At 37.0% G+C, this 22,341-nt stretch overlaps 2 protein-coding genes across 3 annotated transcripts; one reads left to right on the forward strand and one right to left on the reverse strand.

Moving 5' to 3' along the window:
- Positions 1–395: 395 nt before the first annotated feature.
- Positions 396–13,696, reverse strand: LOC141835670 (uncharacterized). The gene is made up of 11 exons (XM_074723040.1): positions 13,239–13,696; positions 13,003–13,164; positions 12,739–12,921; positions 12,498–12,597; positions 12,383–12,413; positions 10,063–10,105; positions 7,090–7,242; positions 3,696–5,823; positions 1,672–2,986; positions 897–980; positions 396–748 (listed from the first exon to the last, which is right to left on the reverse strand). The coding sequence occupies exons 2-11, from the start codon at positions 13,059–13,061 to the stop codon at positions 690–692; spliced, it is 4,155 nt and encodes a 1,384-aa protein (XP_074579141.1). The 5' UTR covers positions 13,062–13,164; positions 13,239–13,696; the 3' UTR covers positions 396–689.
- Positions 13,697–14,090: 394 nt separating this feature from the next.
- Positions 14,091–19,911, forward strand: LOC141835664 (uncharacterized). 2 transcript variants are annotated; one of them, XM_074723032.1, is made up of 6 exons: positions 14,091–14,463; positions 14,543–14,650; positions 18,632–18,805; positions 18,887–19,010; positions 19,407–19,480; positions 19,583–19,911. In XM_074723032.1, the coding sequence occupies exons 1-6, from the start codon at positions 14,140–14,142 to the stop codon at positions 19,769–19,771; spliced, it is 993 nt and encodes a 330-aa protein (XP_074579133.1). In that variant the 5' UTR covers positions 14,091–14,139; the 3' UTR covers positions 19,772–19,911. The 2 variants fall into 2 exon arrangements, with proteins under 2 accessions (XP_074579133.1, XP_074579134.1); XM_074723033.1 differs by having other exon boundaries at positions 14,131–14,463; positions 18,887–19,058.
- Positions 19,912–22,341: the final 2,430 nt, after the last annotated feature.

Here is a 22,341-nt window from a genome sequence, read left to right on the forward strand (position 1 = left end):
TTATCTCTATATTTATTAATATTTTATTATTAATGTACATAAAATATTTTAATTTTTTAAATAAAATTTATTTTAATTTAAAAAATGCATAAATCCTAAATTCAAGTCAACAACCTAAACTCAACCCAATTCAAAAACCCCTCAACCCAAAAGACTCAAACCCTAATTTGACATTTTTCAGATTGACTCGAATCAAATTGATGGATCAAGTTCATTTTTTAAACCCCTACAACAAGATGTAAAAGATTTTACTTCTTAGATAGGAACAAATAGCACGTGAAGAAGCATAAGAATGAAGAGAAATATGCCATCTCGCTTGTGCAAAATAATTGCTTACAGCAAAATAATAAAGGACATCCCGATGCACAAAACTTCCATAATATAAAATCCCAAAGACGATCAAATCATATTAAATTTATTGTAGTTCAAACAATGTTTTTATATCATATAAAGGCATGCTACAAGTGGAGAAGACAACACCTCAGGCCATACAACATTGCCGTGCTAATTGACAAATTAGCCTAACAGATTATAAATCATCCAAAACTATAATGGAAAGACTGGCAAGGGATCTAAGAACTTACAACAAACAATAGACAGGATTCATCACTGAAGCCGCTATAATGAATCTATTGGAAAATTGGAACGATATGAATCAAAGCCATATCATACTTTCTGGCAATCCAGTGTCACCTAAGCTTGGTTTCCTTGCTTCGAAATGAAGATAACGAGAAGAAAGATCGTGGAGCTGCAAATATTTATGACATGGGTCAACAAAGATAGTTGCAAGTGTCCAAATGATTATCTTACAACACACTTGCAGCAGAGATTTTGATCAGAAGTCGTCTGTTGGGGAACTTTGAAAAAATTGTCAAGAATCAGGGTGCATTTGTTACCTTTCAGGGAGGCCCCACCCAGATGATCCTCTCCAAGTTTGAAATTTGCAGGAGGGTTTTGAATGGAGCTAAGCAATGATTCAGCTGCATAAAACAACCGTCTTCAGCAATTTGCTCATTGTAATCAGAAGAATCTTTCAAATGTTAATAGCTGGTACAGAGAACGAGTAAAAGGTATGGATTGAGTTCATAGAAATATTTATAGCACAATTGTAAGCATGGGAACTGCATCTTGATTGGTCTGAAACATTCCATTCTAAACAATCATCGATGGGAAAAAAAAGGTGTTACTTTGTTAGTTTATGCATACATCTTTAGAACTATAACATTGTCAACTTAAGATTCAGAAGAAAGATCTTAGGGACCTCATCAATATTTGCATTCTCTGCACAATAAAGGATAAAGCTCAATAATTAATGTCAATCCTGCTCGATTGATAAACCTACATAGACAACGATGGCAAGCAGAGGATGAGAACGAGTGATTTACTGAAAGATTGAAGGGCCTATGGATAGGTGAAAAAATGACTTTCACTATTTTTCAAAGAAAATCATTTTCCTCAAAAAAATACCTAGACCAAAAGAAAATTTTTCACTGCCAAAAGAAATTTTCCTTTAATTATGATTTTCTATTGCACCAAAACTTGGAAAATCTAGAAAATATTTTTCTGGAAAACTTTTTCAGTGAAACAAACAGGCCATAAGTATCACATTGAAAAAAATCAAAGTCCTAACAAGTTCAAAGGAAATTCATGAGAAAAGGAAAAGATTTCTACCTCGTTCAGAAAACATCTCTCCTTCATTAAACCCATCATGGGCAATTGGATAACCCATTCTAGATTTTCTCAAATCTTCTGTTGGTCGGGTTGCCACATCACGACCATCTTCAGTATCATCATCACCTTCAGAAGCTGTTGAAGCAGAAACCCAATCCGAAACTAAAGTCTCCACACCCCTACTCTTCCTTCCAAATTTCAGTAATCGTTTGAACCCTTTTGTAACATCCTTGCGCGATTGTTGTGATGCATGAGCAGCAATCAAAGGCATCTGAGCACTTCCCCATTTTTTTCTCATCCAAGCAGCATCTGCCTCTAATTGGTTTAATGGATTTAAGGTCCATGATGCCGGACTGCTAATAGGTGAATCTGCACAAACATCAATATCTGATGCCTCAGGGTGCACATTAGAGTTCCATGATTGAGGGCTTTCTCCTGGTGGCACTTCTACATTCCCTGCAGAATGTTTACTGGGGGAAACGGGAGCTGTACTGTAATCTACTTGGGAAAGTGACTGAAAATCACCATCTTCTGAGCCAAAATCATCATAGTTCTCATATTCTTGACTACGCCTTAGCTTTTCACTATCTGAATCAAGTGGATAGTCAGCAGTCTCAGGATCTTCTTGGGCAGATGATCTCTCATGTGCATCTTTATCCAAATCAGATGAGTTGGCTTGCTGAATTATACCTGAAACAACAGAGGCTTTAGGTTTAGAAATGCTAATTCCTGAACTAGGACCTGCACCTTTCCTAATAAACAACTTCAGCTCCTTGCTCTTTTGAGCTTTATTTGTAAAAACTGTATCTGCATGTGGCTTATCAAATCCAGTGAGTGCAGTATCAGGAATATCAGAATTGAGAAGAGAAAGGTCCTCCAATTCACCAGCCATTGCAGCACTATTTCTCATGGACAGAAACCCTTGTGACTTGTCTTCCGTAGCAAGGTTAGTCTCTTCAGCAATGCTCTTGCTTCGAGATATTTTTTTAATTTTTTCTCTTTTATTTACCCTGTTACTTGCTGTTGACGGTTTTGTATTTTCTTTTCTGAAGTCGGTGAGGTTAGGAAGTGATTCAGCCAGAGGATTTTCAGTTTGAGATCTGTTATTCGTGGAAACTAATTTGGCAGATTTAACAGAAGGCTTAGGATTTGAAGGTACTGTTGTCCGAGGTGTGGAAGAAGACAAAGTTTTGTTAGGAAAAAGCTTCGTGCTTTTAAAATAATTATTAGCAAACAGATCATTATAAGATGTATGTTGGCCTTGATCATATAGTTCATCCATGTCTTCCTCCTCTTCAGCAGCAGATTCAACAGCCTACAACCAGAAAAAATTGCTCCGCTAAATAATTTCTGGAAAAAATCAAGCTGAGGCTACTGATTAGTGTCCAGAAAATTCAATGGATTATCAGATGGAATTGGCAATGATAAACAATATAAACTGTTATTTGAACTCAGTACAAGTACCTGACAAATGTATGGATCTAGGTTCAAACACGCCATGATACGGCAATTTAGTCACTGGTTAGTTTGGACATAATTGTGCAACAAACAAGCTAGGCTGCCATCTCTTTACCTATCTGCTACATTGCTTTGTTTTAAGTTTTATTTCTAGCTAATCTGAAAAAGAAATTAATTTGTCACTGGAACAGGAGTTCACACAATTGTGATAACAGAAAAAAGAAAACCAAACAAACAACTGATTGCAAAGCCAGAATAGCTAGAACCATACTAAAATAATTTGGTGCAGACTAATACTCAATTAATTAGACAAAAAACATATGGGCGAGGCACACTAGAATCCAACAATGGTAATCTAAAACTCTAAATTAAGCTTTGTTACATAGTTTATGATGTCAAACCATATGCACATAAATCTAAGGATGTAATTACTTTCCACCTGGAAATTTGTAGGCAACTATAGATCAATACTGTAACTATTCTAGATAAAGTCAGAGAATTTGTATAATAATAGTGAATATGCATAATAATGAAGGATAATTAGAAGAGAAACTACATATCAATACCTCATTTTGTCTTTTTCCAAAAGATACCACTTTTTCTGCCCGAAGATATTTTTTTTTTGAAACCTGTCTAGCAGCAGATACTGTGTATCTTGAATTCATTTCAGCCTGACTGTGTTCTAGACTGTCTTGCATTGCCTTCATTTTCGCTTCCTTTTGAACTCTTTTTGTTTGCCACTCTACCACTAGCTTAGCATCCCGTTTTTGCATGTATGCATAATACAACTTTCCTCTTGAATCATCTGATGAGTTGAAGTTGTCAAACTTTTCATTAGCAGAACAATATTCCTTTTTACCTGCCATCGGTTTCAGAAATGTGGCATCTGTTTCCATTTCCTTTGCAGAAGTTTCCCTTGTGTTTTTCTTAAGCAAGTGATCAGGAGGTAGCATTGCATGTCTTTTATCCATAGCCACAGGAACCTGGTCATCAAATTCCACAGGTGTGCTTCTTCGATTATTAGCTGTCTGATCAATAGCAGTTCTGAGCTTATGTGCAGCAAAAAGCTTTTCCAACTCATTAGCCTTCATTCTTAGTTCATCATTTAAGTCCTGATTTCCTTTTGATTGTTTCGTAACTTGAAGCTGCTCCATCTGATGGGTAGAAGGTGGCTCAACTACATCCTGTGTTTTCCTAGAAAGCAAAGCTGGCATAGAGCTTGTTTCATTATTTTTTAATTCCTCTATGTTTGTCTCACAAACAGATAATTTTTGCTGAATTTTTTTGTCCATGCTATAGGCATATTCTTTTGTTTTAACTAGAGAATTTCTAGAAGTTATACGTGAGGCAGGAACATTTCTTGCTCCAGCTTCCTCCACTTTTACAGGGAGAGTTTTCCCCTGGGATTGGGAAGTCTGTAAATCGCTTTCTGAATGTGAACCTGATAAAACTTTCAGCTGAACCTGAGATCCAAACGGACCTTTTGCTTTCACTTCCGCACTTGTTCTTCTCCCAATTGTTGAGGATTGGTTGCCTAACTTTGCTTGATTCTTTGTACCAGAACCATCTGTGCCAAGAGTTTCTCTGGTCCGAGGATGTGCAATTTCTTGATCTCTCCGATTAAGTTGCTCAGTAGCAATAGATCGAGCTTGTCCTACTTCAAGAAGTGTTGTTTGATCTTTCATTTGAAATTGGTTCCCTTCTTTTGACTGTAAGGTAGATATTGCGAGATTTAGTGAATCCATATCATTTCTGTTTACTGGAAGGGCTTTTTGGTGTACAACCTTACAATTTTTATTGTCAATTCCCATTTGTTCATCCCATCCTGTAGAAGCACTGACACAGTGCTTGCCCTTCTCTACATCTGGTCTGATCTTGTTAATAGAGGACATGACACCTTCATCTTTGTTACCATCCCCACCAACAGAAAATCCTTTGTTCTGGGAATGTAATGAAGGTGAAGTATCCGTCGTTCTTTGATCCAACCAGCCTTGTGATGTGACAGTATCCCTCAATCCTGTGGCCTTGGTCTCCTCAGTTTTACTTCTCAATGGAAGCTGTAAGTTGGTAGAAGTAGGTGTTTCAACAGTGCTCCCACTTCCTCTAACATCAGTAATACTGTTACTGGTGCTGCTGGTAAGATCAATGCTCATGTCACTAGCACCACTCCACCTTCTCAACACTGACTTCTCCGAAACATCAGAAGAGAGCCGCCTATGGCCTTTACCTGATGTTACCCTATTAACACCCGCAGAAATGGTATTTCCAGAGTTTGCTGACTGTTCCTTTTGTTTGCTTTCAAACAGGTTGATTCGGTCCTGGACACTTAGCCGTCTAGATCCCCCTCCATCCTGCCGAGATGGCTCATTAGCTGATGAAGCAGAGGAAATAGGCTCCTCCGACACTGGCTTCTGCCGCAGGATGGACATGGCTTGCTGAGATGCACCTGAAAACACTGTCGACATTGTCCTTAATGTTTGGCTGTTAGGCTTCTGATCATGGGGATCACCACCAACAGGTGGTTTATTAGCACCAACTTGCAACTCTGGCTCATCTATTGACATGTCTGAGCTTGAGGAGGAACAGAGGTTCTCCTCTGCAAAGCTTTTCAAATGCTGATGCAGAGACTCTGACTGATGGGCAATAAGATCGGGATTATTTTGGCAAAGAAAAATGAATTTGTTGCATGCCTCACTGTTGACAATACCATGCATCAGTATGAAAATTACAATATGAGTGAAAGAATAAATGATATACTGATATGAAAAAGAAATAAATCACCTTGTCTAACAAGAATCACAAACTCTTGTGAAATTTAATGAAGGTGAAAATACAAAAAAGATCCTAGCATACATGAACTATGTTGTTTAGCTTAGTTGGCGTAATTCGTACCTATGAACTTTGATTTTTTACCACTAATTCTTATAATGATGTTTGCTGATTAAATTCGATCAGATTGAACAGTTTCATTATATTTGTGCACTACCTTTTATTAGATAACCCAGATCAAATAAGGCATGGTTCTGTTGACAACTAACAAGATGCTACAGCATTGATCATGTTTGATTTTCAGGAAGTGAAAAACACAACTTACTTCTGGCAATGGCTTACCTAGATGACATGAAGACATAATACATACTCCCATCATAATTACTAGTCGATGGCTTACCCAGATGACATGAAGACATAAAGCATGACCCCATCATAATTACTAGTCAGTAGATTCTTCATATCTTGAAATTTGATTGTTTAACATTTGAACTGGCATTACCATTCTACCTCACTAGCATTACTAGGAAGCATACAAGCTATATCAACTGCCAGAGCCCTTGATATCACTCAACAAATTGTAGGCATGCATGCCTTGTACTAAACAAGATACAAGGATCTTCATAGATATCCTGCCAATTCTGCAGTACCAGCCAGCTAGGACATGGACAGGACAGGTATTGCCTGGTCAGAAGCAAACTGACAAATTATTTGGTTGTCCCATATTTCTCTTTGTGATGTGTTAATTAGCCTATGCCACCATAAGCTGAAGGGAAGAATGTAGGGAGAATGTGTAACTAGAATTCGTCTGTGCACGGCATCTCCACAGAACAAGATTTAACATTGCAATGGCGATGCCACTAATCCTTAATTACCTTGATAGGCTCAGAGCATCATAAGTGATAATGGAAGACATGTTTTCCCACGATTTAGATGAAGAAATATCATTGTCACAAATAGTTACAAAGAAATGGAACCAAAATATTGAGGTTTCATTCAAGAAGTGTTACTCCTGAAGAAAAAGCCTAGAACATTCAAATTGATAGAAGGAATAGGAAACAATAACATAAATAAATTGGCTAACCAATCAATTTTTTTCTCACTATCTGCTATATGTATTGTAAATTGAGATATCATTTCTCATATGGCTGAAAAAAAATAATACAAGTGGTTTTGAGTTCCACTACTTACATTAGACGAATTGCACCAAAATACTCAGCAAAGAGAAGAAGCTCAGAGACATTATCAATAGAAAATCCAGCAGAACAAGCCCGAGCACATGCTGTGGCCAGGTCTTGCTTAAGAGTGACAAGCCTCAAATCAATGGCTCTTAGAAGTTCATTCCTGACACCAAAACCATAATGAGACTGATAAGAAAAAAAATTAGCTATCCAACTATCGTACTAAAGATTTTGATTAATACATATTAGAAATTTTTGGAACACAATCAAGGAATCTAATTGACAAATTATTTTGCAGTTTCATCAGCATATGCTACTGTTATTTTGAGAAACTAAACTGTAGAGAATTTTTGAATGAAATTACACATTCTGAGTAAAAAAACCAGTGGTATGTATAAGTCCAACAATCTTTGACAACCACTAGATTTCATAATTACATTTGATAATGAACACCCTAAAGGAATCCTTAATTTGATTTGTTGTTATGACAGCAGCCACACATATGGACAGCTCTTACACAACTCAAATAGGAAACTTGATTTGCTAGTTCAGATACAGTGCATCTACAAAGAGACAATATTGATAATTCTTGTAGTGATTTGGTGATTGGAAAATTGATTTACTTAAGTTGTTATTTCCATCCCTTTGTATGTAGCCAGTTATGCACAATTGCATGGGAATGATGTGGCCACTTATATTACTTGGACTTGGATGTCAGTATTTAAGATGGACACAAATCTAAGTGTTTGAGAATTTTTATTTTCTAAAAGTGGGGAAACAAGGACTTGGCTGAAAAGACCCAAAATTTAACCATGACAGTCAAACTTGTTTCGCTACATAGGAACAGATAGCGGTTTGTGAAATCAGATCATGGAATTGTGAGTCCATTATTTAACAAGACTTAACACTCTCACCTATGGATAGTACCATAGTTTTATACAATTATTCTTTTAACCTAAGGGAAACAAGGCAATAATACAATAATGACCAAATCATTTCTTTTGATTGGTTGGACTAGAAATAGATTTTGGATCCATCTTGACAAACTCAAAAAAAATTTCAAAAAATGCAGTGTAGCAAAGTCCAACTGACCAAATTTTACATTTTATTTTATTTTATTTTTCCTTTTGTTTGTTTCTTACTAAAATTAGTTGGAGAAATTGAAATTGTGAAAAATATCCATACAAGTTGGGATACCTTATCCAGCAAATATAGCATCATGGCTTCAAGTGCCAATTAAGCATGGCGAAAATGTATCATCTTGCCACTGAACAGGAAAATGTCACTGTGTTGCTTGTTGCAACACAATTTTGATAGTCCTGACCGTGACAGTGCCTATCTCTGCCAATATGCCCAAAGCAGGCTGGGACATGATGGTTTTCTTCCTATAACTTGTCCTTTGATTTCAGTTGCAAGTCACAGGGAGGAAGTGATACTATAAAACAAGTAGGGATAGGAAGAGAAGAAACATCATCTGGACCACCACCAACAACACAGATGAGTAACACAAAAGTTGGAGACATTAAGATGTATCAATATCCTATACTTGTATTTATTCCCATTTTTGGCAGCTACTCCAAGTTCAACTCATTAGTTAGCCAGACACATGGACAAACTACCTCCAACATCAAATATCCAAAAAGAATGTTTATCTTCTCTTTTAAAATTATGAGTGATCTCACTAAGATGTTACATGAATAAATGATCTTCATCCGATGTACGACAATCATTTTTGGTATCAATAAGATATGATAGTTATACCATTGTGACTTGTTGCCCAGTTGTTGGCTTATCATTGAAGGTAAACAAGTTAATTGAAAAACAATTATAGGATTATAAAAAAATTTAATTTGATCTCAGAAAGCTTTCAAGTGTGTCAAGCATCAAAATAACATGGTAGCAAAACCATTTTGGCTGAAGCCCAAAATTTTGACACAAAATCATACTTTAAACCTTCTCTAGCACTATTGTTGTGATTGTACAATTCATGATTTATAGATTTTTATCTATATAATACAAATTGGATGTAAAAAGAGATTACAGCATTTATAATTGTGATTATTTGTTCTGATTCAATATGATTACATAAGAATCATATTTGGGGAAAAAATGAAGTCATTAAGAAATAAAAAAAACTGACTTATTAAAGTTAATCCTAGCCACAGTAATTAAAGCAAATTGCCCATTATAAAAGGTGGAAAAGTAAAAAATTTATTGCTTGATAGAAAAAGAAAGGTGGGTGGAATGTTGGAGCAGACAACTTAGAATACGTGTAAACTCAGAATCAACCGTGAGGTTGGACTCTATGCTCAAGATTGATGAAGTGATGCAAATCTTGCCACATTGTGACCTGAATTGATAGCCCAAGTGGAGTTAACAAGGCTGAGAAGAAGTCCTTTTCTCTTTCTCGCTTCACTTTGCACTGTTGGTGTCTTTATCTTCCTCTCTTCAACTATGTTGATGTCATTGAAACTTGAAGTTGAGGAGATAAGTATCAATTCAACAATATGTCAGAAGTGCTACATGAAGTAGAAATATACTGTATTTGTTTATCGAGATGAGATATGAACCTAGTTAATCAATAATATTATTTAACATGTTTTACAATGCAAAAATATAGTAATCTTTTTAACCTATCTCACATTTTGTCAGCTAAATCTTATGGTTCGCCATTCACAATTTTATCAAAACAATCATGATTGAACCTTGATTTAACAACCTTTGAATCTAGTAACTCACTGCTAGGGCATATAATTGAATAACTAAACAAAGAAATAGGACCAAAAAGCAAGTTAATTCATTATTGAATGGTCGATAGTCCATCCTTTCAAATACTGAGCTAACAGTTCATTAAAAAAATTCAAAAAGTTCTTGCTTCGTAAGTTGTTTCATAGGTGTAATCTTAATGAAAGATTGCCCACACAACTAGAACAAAACATAGATATGTTGATCCTAATTTGCATGATAAGCAATAAAAACATACTTTGTTACATCTGCAGCTGCTACAGAACTGGTATCATCTTCACCTGCAAGAAAAAGCGAAAGATATTATCAAGCCAACAAGAGATTGCTTTATATGCAATAACCTGAGCCCTAACTATTTGGTGTCAGTCATATGGATCTCATTCCACCATTAAAATCTATGTAAAGACATATGCTAGTAACATCTAGATGTTTTCAATCACTTTTCAATAGGTTAGTAATAGAATTTTCCTTGTTCTCCTTTTATGCTTCATGTCTTCAAATCATGGGTGTCCACCACTTTGACCCATAAAAGTATGATTAGTTGTACCAAAGTCACATAAAACTTTTCTTTTTGTCCAAGGACAACCACATAAGTAAAGTTTAGAACCTTTTCTATGTTCATTTTAGTCGCTCATTATCCTATTGGTTATATCTTCATCAAGATCTCCTCTCATTCAATATTGGATAATAGATGCAAAAAATTTAAGTCATGATTGTCAGATGGTTAATAAATATGAGTATCGAATTGGTAATATATGTGAATTAGAATTTAAAGGAAAAAAAAGAAAAGAAAAAAAACTATTAAGATATATTTCAAAAGATGTTCAAAATCTTAAAAAGATGCATATCATGCATATTAACATTGTGCAAATAGTAAATAATGGTATAGATAAAATTAGATAAAAAACAAATTTATTATCAAAGTATTAATAATATCGTATTATTGTTATTATCATCATATCAGCAATAACTTACTACTATTATTTGATAAATTCATATTATAACTTTACATGTTAAATCTACCAGACAATTATCAAATAATAAAACATTATTAATAAAGAATTATAGATAATAACAATCGATACTAATCAAAATAAAAAAAACATTTGTATTGTTATTATTGAATAAAACTATATTATAGATTATCAAACATACTTTTAGTAAAACTGTATTTTAGTTCAATTGGGTCCATAATTACCTCGTAATCATATTTTAATTAAAAGGGAATTTTAGGCTGCTGTTTATCAAAGGAGATTATTTTTATGTCGCAATTCATTATAGCCTCTGTCAATAGATAGTGAGCAAGAGAGAAGATTGAGGGATCAGACTAGTGAGCAGCAGATGACTGGTCAAAATTCTTAACTTATGAATTCCTGTAAAAGAATCAAAGGGATATAAACCATCAAAAAAACATGAATTCAGTATAGAAAACCAAACATAATTTGACCAACTACATGCACAAAATGAATTGACAAACTCAACCTTACAAACAAGCAAACAAAAGGAATGCAATAAAACTTACAAGATGGTCTTAAATCTTACACTTAAATTGAACATCTATTTTCCTTACTTACAAGGACTCAAATATGAGAATTCAATACACATGTGTATGTAGGTGTTCAGCACATCATTTTCTAAGTGAGGATCACGGTGACTCTATATGTAAGGGTCTGATTTTAGACACGAATACTGAGATGCAACAAAACCTAAATTTTATCTCAAAGATTCGACTATTATTATAGTCATGGGTTAATATGAAAACAAAGAAGTTTAACAATGTAGTTAAGATATAGTCTGACCACTGGATTTCCTAGGCAATTCAAGTCTCCATCGGATAAAGTTACAAGTGAGAGACCACTGGGTCACTATCTGGTGTTTGGTTGGTTGCTGACATACAATATCCAGATAAGGAAGCCTAGGTTCGCATAAATCTTGTACTTTCATGCAAGCATCAATTCCTAAAACACATCTTGCTTGTGTGTCACTCTCTTGTCTCTTACTCATCACCTCATTGGTGTACACGGTGATTGCACCTTGAACATTTGCAGGAAATTATTGTTAATCGAGGGTCTATGCCAACACCATTTCCTTTGTCTCCCCTTATCACATCTTTGTTAACTCCTTTCATTGGCGTGGGTGTTTTTGTGCCCTTCTTGCAAATAAAGGAAGTTGTTAATTTTCATAAGTTACAATTGCACCTGGAATGCACCACCTGATAATTGACTCCATGCAAAAGCACTGCATAGATTCAATTGTCACACAAGTTCCATGCGATATGGAGAAGAATAGATCCAAACCACTAAAAATGAGAAATAGGGAGTTCTTTCCATCCTTTCATAGACTTCCAACTGAAGATACATATGAGTTTGATCCTCCATTCCCATGGTGGATACATATTTCATCTCACATCAGTATCAAAGTTGTATGTTGATTTCATAAAGGGAGGACAAAGGAAACAAAGGCTTTCATGAAATGCATAAACTCAGAAAACAAAAGAAAAGAATAATAAAAGAATTTGGTATCAAGAAAAAAAATAAAGGAAACAAAACTAAGCTTACCTGGTCTACAAGAAAGTGTATTTCCTGTACCCTGCATTATAAAGTAGTTATTTCAGCATTATCAAAATGTAAGCAAGTCTAAATCCAATCTAAGTTCCATGATCAATGGGACTACCTGTGAATATATTCGTCTGGCCCCTTCCAACTGTGATATCTCTGCGTCACAGGTATTGGCTGACTCAAGCACCTCAGGAGTACTGACAAACCGAACAAACCTGCAGCCAGTAACTATTCTAAGCAAATTGGACAGAAGATTCTATTGAGCACTGAAGGATCAAGGAGTAAAACAAGCCGTAGCTCATTGCCTAAAGACCTAATTTGACCAGCATTGAGTTATGACATTATCTCAACTGAACCTTTCCAGAGTTCCTTTATTAAACCATCCGTTGCCACTCGTTGATCCGTCAACTTCCAGTTTTATCATCTTGTCAGAACACGCAGCCTGCTCTTCTGCAACCTTCAAATGTGTGAGAAATGGCTTTAAGAAACCAGAAGCAATCTTCTCGGTCCTCCCATTTCCAGATACAAACAGCTCGCATCTGCAAAATGTGTGTTTTTTTTTCACTTCAAGCAACTACTGAAAATTGAACACAAAAAATCATCTTGAAGGTGGATTTCACCTCGACCGCCTTGGCGAGAGCTCAAATACAGCACAGTCAAGAGGAGTGTCAGAGTTCATCTTCTTAGCCCGACAAAAGCTGCTTCCTTATCCGTTCACCAGCAACACCACATAATCAAAAACCCCGAAGCCCTCGAGCCCTAAAATATGGAAGACATGCGACCTATCCAGTAAAATCCGTTGCGTCACATATCCACGAGCGGCACGATAAAACAACAAAAATCACAACTTGCAAACCTCATCAAGATCGAAGCTCTATTCAGATCTACCAGATCAAGCCAGCAACCTTACGGTCCACTCTGGAATCAAACCCCAGAGAAGACAACAACGAACATTCGCTTAGATTTAACCGACTCACCACTGACTACCACAATGCTGGAGCATCGTGAGGCAGCGGACTCCAAAGACTCCGCGACCGGCCGATCGAGGTATTGAGTCGCTGGAAACGAGGAAGGGCCGTAGGAAGGTGTCAAGAATGGACCTCGTCGGCTTCTCCAGGCGTCTTCTGCCTCGATCTGGGATCCCAGCAACCGTGGGCGGGGTAGGTAGAAAGAGATCGAGAGGCGAGAGCAATGGAGGAAGGTCGGAAGACCGACACGGAACGAGATGAGAACGACGGAGAAGGAAAGGGGCAGGAGGCGGAGAGAGGGCAGGCGGTGGCTTTACTCTTCTGCCTCTCGCTTCTCGCCTGTCACTCGAAGAGAAGTCGAAGCGGAGAAGAGAGAGAAGCGAGGAGTGGAGGAGTTGAGGAGAGAGAGTGCCGTAGCATTTCATGGACCGGCTTTTTAGAAGCTCTAGATGGAATAGAGTACCGAGAATACCCCTAACAGTTACAGAAATTTACATGATTATAAAGAAATTTAAAGAAATAAAATTGGATATATGACGCTAAATACAATAACTCTGTCACGTCAGCACCTACTTTTAATTAAAATTTATTATTTAAAATTTAATTCAAATATATATTTTTATATTAAATAAATAAATTCGGCCGACACAAACCGAATCATCCATTCGATATCAATTCAACGGCGATCACTTTGCTCCGCAGAAGGGAACTATGCGGCCATCGTATTGCCCTTCACTCGGCCTCTCCAGAAGGTTCGCCAGACACTCCTCGATCTCTCTCTCTGCGCGAATGTTGAATTCCGCGGTGGCGACTCGCCGCCTCCTCTCTGCCCTCGCTTCCAGATCCCGCATCGCGGCCGCGGGACCGACAGCGCTCCGACGCCTTTCCAGCGACGTGCCTCCGCTTCCCCCGCCTGGGCCGATCGCTTCCGAGGGACAGACGCGGCCGCAGAAGGAGACCCCGGAAGGGGTGTCGCCGGCGGAGGCTACACGAATCGCGAAGGATGACGGTGAGGCCCGGAGGAATGGGAACCGGTCGAGGCCAAATGAAGGTGCGGCAGGTAAGTACGAGGAAACGCAAGCTCGTGTGTTCATCGCAGCACTTCCTCACGCGGTAAGTATTTTATCCTACTCTATGCGAAAATTTGATCTCCTGTGTTCCTCAACCGTGATTTTTTTTTTCTGTGTCTTAGGCAAGGTTAGGGTGGACGGAGTCGGCTTTGATCGCTGGGGCAAGGGATGTGGGCGTATCCCCGGCCATCATTGGCTCGATTCCTCGTAAGGATGCCGCACTTGTCGAGGTAATCAAATTCAGATTTGCTCCACCTGTATTTCACATATGTTTATCTTTGGCCCTAATGATGCAACCGATCACGTTATCGCTGCACTTATTACGACACATGCCACACAATAGCTAGGATGCCAGTCAATTAGGAATCTATGTGCATTAGACGATGTAGCCTGCAGCTGAACAACTAAATAGAATATAACAAACACAAAAATGATACACAAACCCAGAACCGCAATGAGTTCTGTGGAAGTCTCAAGGCAAGTAGAAAATCACAGTGAGGATGAAGATGAAAAGCACTAACGGTGTCGAGAAATAGAGAAGGTTGCAAGATAAGCACACAAGTGGTTGACTAGCACAATAACTCTTATACTGTGTCACTTTCATAGAGAACTCAACAATCATTTGATGTGTCACTTTAATGTCTCCCAACAATTTGTCATACATCATGTCACCACAAATTCTAACGCAACACAATGAAATGAAGGGAAACACAAAGGAGGAACAACCTTATGATCTCTCAACAATGTGTTACACATCATGCCACCATAAATTCTAAACTAACATGATGTATTTGAGGAAAACACAATGGGATAATCTAATGATTATCGTATCAAGCATCAAGAGAGCATGTAAGCGCCACTCACATGCTACAAAGGATATTTCCACTTCCAATGACAAAACAAATTCTAACTTCAGACTGTCTCAAACAATATTTTTGCCAAATCAATAAGGACCAATCTAGTGGCCTTCTTCAATTCTACTGACCCAACAAGTTTCATGCTTTCTGCAGTTCTAATTTAGTAGCTTTCTCAACCCAACTTCATTCAAATCGACCCTTAGGGACCAGCAAAAAAAGCAAATCACATCAATGCCTCAACTCCTTTTGAATGGATCTGACTTCTCATGCCTTAGGAGCAACTGCCAGGTTGATTTATTGCCAACCATATGCTTTATGTACATTTGGCTTAAACACTATAAGGTCGCCCATTGTGAGACTTCAACAACTGATTGTAGGGCATATTTGAACCACACTCAATAATTTTTCACCTTGGTTCACATAATGTCAAAACATAATTGCTATCATTTCTCCTCACTAATGGTCCTTTGCGGGGTTAAGAATTGTTGTTGACACTCCAAGCACTACTAGAACTTGGTGCAAAGAGGGTCTTCATGATGTATTTACCAATTTATCATGTGTTTGTTATGTGAGCTAACCTTCTTTATAAAAACCTACGGAGAAGTATCACAAACTAAGTGATACTTCACTCAACGTGCTTGGTGCTCGAATGGATTTTCTGGTCTCTGGCTACTATTTAACCTTTTGACTGATCCAGTACATAGAAATTTAATGAGGATTAACACAGGGATCATTGACCAGAGCTTTTAAACAAACTAGTTGATGACCCACATCTTGTAATGCAAATGCAAAACATATTAATTTATAATAATGCAACTTAAATTTATCAGCGAGATAAAATTATGGTTAAGGTACCTATACTTCAAAATTTAAGTATGCAAAAATCCAGTTTACAGCTTAATTCATATGAGAGTTGTTGTTTCCTCTAATCAAACTGAAATTAATTTAGTTGAACATTAGTTGCAAAATAATTAAAACTTTAACCTAATACACGGTGGTCCATGAATTTAATTTATTTTATACCATACTAATTAATTTCTTTGATGTTCAATAAACTTTGAGTAAGCATGTTGACAGTATTCTATTATATAGTAGTATTATGTTCAAATTAAAAGGAACATAATCTATATTTTGTATGTAAACCTTTGATGCTTATTTTTCATTTTTTTTCATTCTCAGATGTTTATTTTCATATTTAACAATCAAACAAAATGTTATATATTAAGATATGTACACGATCAAAACATATTGAGTCACTGAATTTGTGTACATAACTATAGTAATTATTGTTAGAATTATTGAATTTGGATGAATTAATATTGAATACTGGTAACTAGTAATTCTCTATCTGTCAAGTCATTTTTAAATTTTTAAGTTGTGGTATATGAGAAGCATTCTTGAAAAATCCTAAATTTGGAACAATGCTATTAGTGTATATAATCTCACTCACCTGCTGTCACTCCATGCTTATGTTTGTTGTCTCACATCCCTTTACCATGTTTGATTTATGTTGTATTAAAAATGCATCGGTTGTATTAAAAATGCATCACATAATTAAATACCTTGAATAATAAATATTAAATCGATTGTTGGATATATGAAAAAAGCAAAAAATTAGTTCTCTTGTGAACCCTTTAGTACTCCTGTAACTTATCTATTTTATTATTTCATGTATTAAGTTATTTGTCCTTTCACAAAAAGAGTAATCATGATAAACTCATTAATAGAAATTCTTTAGATCCAATGGTTATTAATTGATTGCATATCATATTAGTTTAATTTTTATATGGTTAATATGTTTATTATTGTCAAAACATATAGAATAAACACATTAAACTTAGTAATATATAAATATTGATTTAAAGAGAGCCTCATGCCTTATATAACATTAAGATAAAATAATGAATGATTAATCTTCTCGATGTGACTAAGAACAAATGCCTATTACAGCATTCCATGTCAAACTCAATCTTCTTCAATCCCAACTTAATTATATTTGGATTTGCCACTAAACCTGTTCATCTGGATTTGCAACAAAATCTGAGTTGCTATTTTATCTGGATTTGCAAAATACTTAATACTTGAGTTTTCAGTGTTTTTTCTCCATTTGACCATGTATCTAGTCACTATGCTAACTTCATGTGTTGAATCAGGTCGAATGTAGATTGTGATTTACATACTACTCTTGATACAACTTGCATATGGGATGTGCATGATATATAGATCTTGTCATTCATCTTGTTGTCATGTTTGCAAGGAGACTGAAACAACTTGCAGAAGGCATTTTGACCAACTTGGATTCAACATGTTGAATTACTCCAGATTCTAAATGTAGTTATGTCAATCAAAAATTAACTTTCTTGAACTCCTATTTTTCAATTATATAAGCTAAATATTTTCTTTACTTTAACCTTTCACTTTGAACTCATTTTTATGCAGCTCCTTGAGAATGTTCACCTTAGATATACTCTTAGCAGCAAGCAACATATTATTTACATAGAACACCAGCTAGATGAACAAGTGATCCTCAAGTCACTTCAGGAAACATATGCATCATAATTGCATCTGCTGAAACTACAGTTGTACTACAATTGATCTTAGAGGATAAAAAAGCATAGTCTGGTGCACGAAGCTCTTGCCAATGCGAGGTCCCAAGGAAGGGTCTATTATACACAATCTTACCTTACTTTGCAAGAGGTTGTTTTTCGTAACTTGAACCCGTGACCTCCAGGTCACACAACAATAATTTTACAAACTTTTTATACCACAGACTTGGATATTATTTCAGGCCAGGTAGGGGCGTGGTCAATCTGTTATATTTCGTTTTTCCTTTGCCAAATTTTTTGGTTGTTCCATGTAGATCTCTCCTTGAACTCATGATGTTGAAAAAATTTGGATTTATTTTTCAATGGGAGGAATCCTGATAGGGCGTGCACGAGTGGTCTACCTACAGGTGATGGCAGAGTTGTTTTGGTTGGATCCTACGTACGCATAAAATGGCTCAAAAATAAATGCACACTAGTCACATGCACCATACCAAGCCTATATGACAGTTCTCTAACGAGTGTAGAAAAACTTTGACATGTAAACTGGTGCAAGGAACACAATTACCAAAATATCACAGTACTCATGCCAGAATCCATGGAATACCAGTACTTGGATAGGTGGCACTAATCTTTAGCTTCACTTACAATTTACTAATCTTTAGCTTCACTTACGATTTAGTTGACATTTTTTTTCCTTTCTGAGATATTCACAATCATAGCTACAGCAGGGTCTTTAATCATGTTCCAATTCTACTGTTATAATGTCACTTCTTTAATCTTGTTTTTGTGATGTTCTCCATCTTTTCAGTTTTTCATGGATTACTGTCTTCAAAAACTTATAGAGAAAGTTGAGTCAGGAGATGAATTGAAGAATGAACTGAAGGATTTAACTCTTAGTGATCGTCTAACAAAGCTTATTCGCATTCGGTTGGAGATGCAAGCACCTTACATAGCAAAATGGCCACAAGCACTTAGCATTCAGGTATGTGTCATTATCCATACATGTTAGATAAAAGACCGTATGAACTCTTCATTTGGATGCTTATCTTTTTTGCTTTTTCAGGCACAACCAGTAAACCTCCCTACCAGCTTTAAGCAACGGGCTGAATTAATTGATGAGATATGGCATGCAGCTGGTGATTCAGGTTCTGACTTTGATTGGTATGTGAAGCGCACAATACTGGGAGGTATATACTCGACAACTGAACTATATATGCTCACTGATCATTCTCCAGGTTCAGTAACTCCCCTCTCTGACTCTTGTGCGTTTTGTTAGTGTTGTTTCCTACACATTTCTTGACGAAATAATTATAGAACCTAATATTTAACCACTGCATTAAGACTTGGATTCCTTTCCCAACTATTCTGGTGGTTATTTATTTCCTTTAATTTGTTTGTATTGTCTATCTCATGAGATCGTTGTTCTGAATTGCATAGTTCACTTAGTCTTAGCTAGTTTCAGGAATTCTTGTTACAAAGTATGAATAGTCGCCTAGCTTCGTGCTGTATTTAGCTTCCAAATCTATACTTGTTACTCCCAATTCTGTATCTTATACGACTATGTGTTTCCCTTGCTTTGGTAGATTTCAGAGACACATGGGTTTTCTTGGACCGCCGTGTAAAAGATGCTTTCGACCTTCAGAAGACTGTCCAAGAAGTACTATCTCGTCGACAACTAGACATATTGCTTACATTTTTTACATTCTATTTTCTTTCACCATTGCATCTATTTGAGGCTGTAATTTGGTCATTTCTGTAGGCTGCATACTTAGCCGAGGCGGTCGGGGCCGGCGTGGGTAAGACAGTGAAGGGATTCATGGCGGGCATTTTTCCGGGTAGCAAATGGGGCAATGAATTTGTTCTAGGAATAATTTCTCTTCCAGAGAAAACTGTTGATATCATCTTGCCTTTAGTTGCTTCATCACTACCAGAAATTGAACTGCAATAGCTGTTTAATCTTGAATACCATGTGTATATATGGAAGCTTTCCTTGGGGAAAATGAAAAGCTGGAAACTTGTGTTCTGACCAGCTTCTCAAAATATGGTACAGTTGATCTTGAATCCCGAACTGAAACTTTTGTGGACTTAGATTAGTGTATCTATCATGTTGATTCTAGGCGGATATAAAGTGGCAAATTTCATGTAGAGCGTGGGCAATTAGGAAGTTCCTTGTGGATCTAACCACAGCGGAAAACCCAGGGAAGAGCATGGTCCTAAATAAATAATGTGGCTTTATCATTGAGTCGACCTAAGGATCTAACCATGACAAAATTCGCTTTTGGCTTAATCATTGAATTGACCTAAACAAGAACATAAGCAAAAGTCATAGGGATGCTTATGTATTTTTAAATTATTTTATTATTTAATTATGTATAATTATTTAAATATCTTTTGGTATTATTATTTTTTATTTAAATTTCGAATTGATAAAAATGAAATATTTTTTGATAAAAAAAATAAAAATGAGACGTTTCTTTTTATGATTTGAAAAAAAAAATGATGTCTTCTTTATTTTTGCCCCAAAAACGTTACAAGTGTGGAAAAGGTTTTCGAGTTTCGATATGATTGATGCTGAACGGAATTGAGGAGAGTGAGTAACGATCCCCCTTGAAGAATGGGTGTTGATTCAGCCAAAGATTGCTCAAAATATATGATATGTAGGAATCTACGGTGAATCAGTTTGCAATCAGTAAAAGAAGGAAGAAACTGGAGAAGCACGGGAAAGGGAAGTCGAAGAACCCTAGATCGAGAAATGGAAGAAGCCGCCTTCGATCGAGAGACGGAAGAGTCTCCGCCGCGAGAAGAGGAGTCGAAGACGCCGCCGACGGCCGCGCGCGAGAGGAAAGGCATCTCCCGAGGCGAGAAGGTAGAGTTCGCTCTCTACTCATCTCTCTTTTCTACGTTTGAGTTGGATTGGAATCGAGCTTCTTCTCCGCTCGTTTATTTCTTCGTGTCGGCGAAGCTGATTCGTAGCGGGGAAGAGGACGAGGCGGCGGCGGCGGCGGCGGCGGCGTTTACAGCGTGCGATTGCTGCGGGCTCACCGACGAGCGCACGCCCGGCGTATATTGCGGGCGCGCGGGAGTCGGTGGATCTGCGGCCTCTGCGCGGAGACCGTGCAGGACGAGATCTGCCGCTTCGGTCTCCTTATCTCGCCAGAGGAGCCATGGTCCGGCACGCCACATTCTGCCGTAACTCCCGACCGGCTGAGGTTCCGGCTGCCGATCGCCGTCGTCAGGCAGCTCCTCCGGCGGAGCCTCGAATCGCGGCGGGCGGTGAGCAGTCCCCCGGTCCGCAAGCCTGGACCCGACAGGGAACGGCTTTCCTGCCCTGCTTGGCCTTAGAAGGATGAATCAAAATAATAATAATAATCCCAAAATAATGTGAGCCAAAAAAAACAATAAGAAAAGCAAATTTACCAACTTGCAATAAAGAAAAAATTTATGAATCCCCAAGATGATACTTAATTTACTAAACAAATCCCCGGGGCAATGGTACAACGGTAGGACATCCGGGTTGTAACCTAGAGACCCGCGGTTCGATCCCCAGCTACGGCGTATTTGCAAGAATTTTCCTCCAAATGGGGAACGCAATCAAAGGATGTTGGGCATCTAGATTGACTGCCGTATGCGCTTCCCGATTTACCCTGGTGGTCGGTGGGAAACTTCCGTGGGACCGGACTGACCACCCCCAGAGATGTGGCTACTGGGATTATCATTTTTTTTAATTTACTAAACAAAGCTATTAATATCTAAAATTCAATTGTAGTAAAAAGTATAATCCATCATCTTAACAATCTACACGATCGATTCTATCACTATCTATGAGGAGATAAATAGGTAAATCGAGAAATTACAATTGACCATTATAAGAAAGGATTGATGATCATATGTAAAGAAGTAAATTGAGAAGCTATAGTTGACCAATGTATAAGAGGATTCTACACAGTCGGCTCCATGACCATATGTAAAAAAATAAATTGAAAAACTGTAATTGATCATGACAGATAAAGGTATTGTCTCGATTTCGCTAAAATTCGATCTTTGTCCACTTCAACTAACCAACTCAACTATATCTTGAGGACGAATTACTAAGGGCTCCAAGATTCAATCATATCCCAAAGGCTTCAAGGTTCAAATTCATTAGATTTCTTCCAACATATTTTTTATTAATAAATCAATCAATGACATTATCAAAATAATCAAAATGTCGAATATGAGATTCGAATTCTCAACTAATTAGAAAGTAATTAAGTGGATAACCACAACACGAATGATTACATGAAGCAGAAGGATGTACCCTTCTTTCTTAAGCCATTGCCACACATCATAGAGATATCTTAGAAATTTTGAATGGAGCATAGTAAAAAAAAAATATGAGACAGGGAAGTTCAAAGAAAACTACATTTAACATCATCAAAAACGATTCAAAAAAGATTTAGATATTATTGACGAATATAAACTTACATGGAGTTCAGTGAAAGCCGAAAGATTCGCGACTTATTGATACTCTACCGCCGA

This window comes from Curcuma longa, chromosome 10 (assembly GCF_044706935.1).
Source record: "Curcuma longa cultivar G26 ecotype Majalengka, Jawa Barat chromosome 10, ITB_CL_G26_1.1, whole genome shotgun sequence".
NCBI lineage: Eukaryota > Viridiplantae > Streptophyta > Magnoliopsida > Zingiberales > Zingiberaceae > Curcuma > Curcuma longa.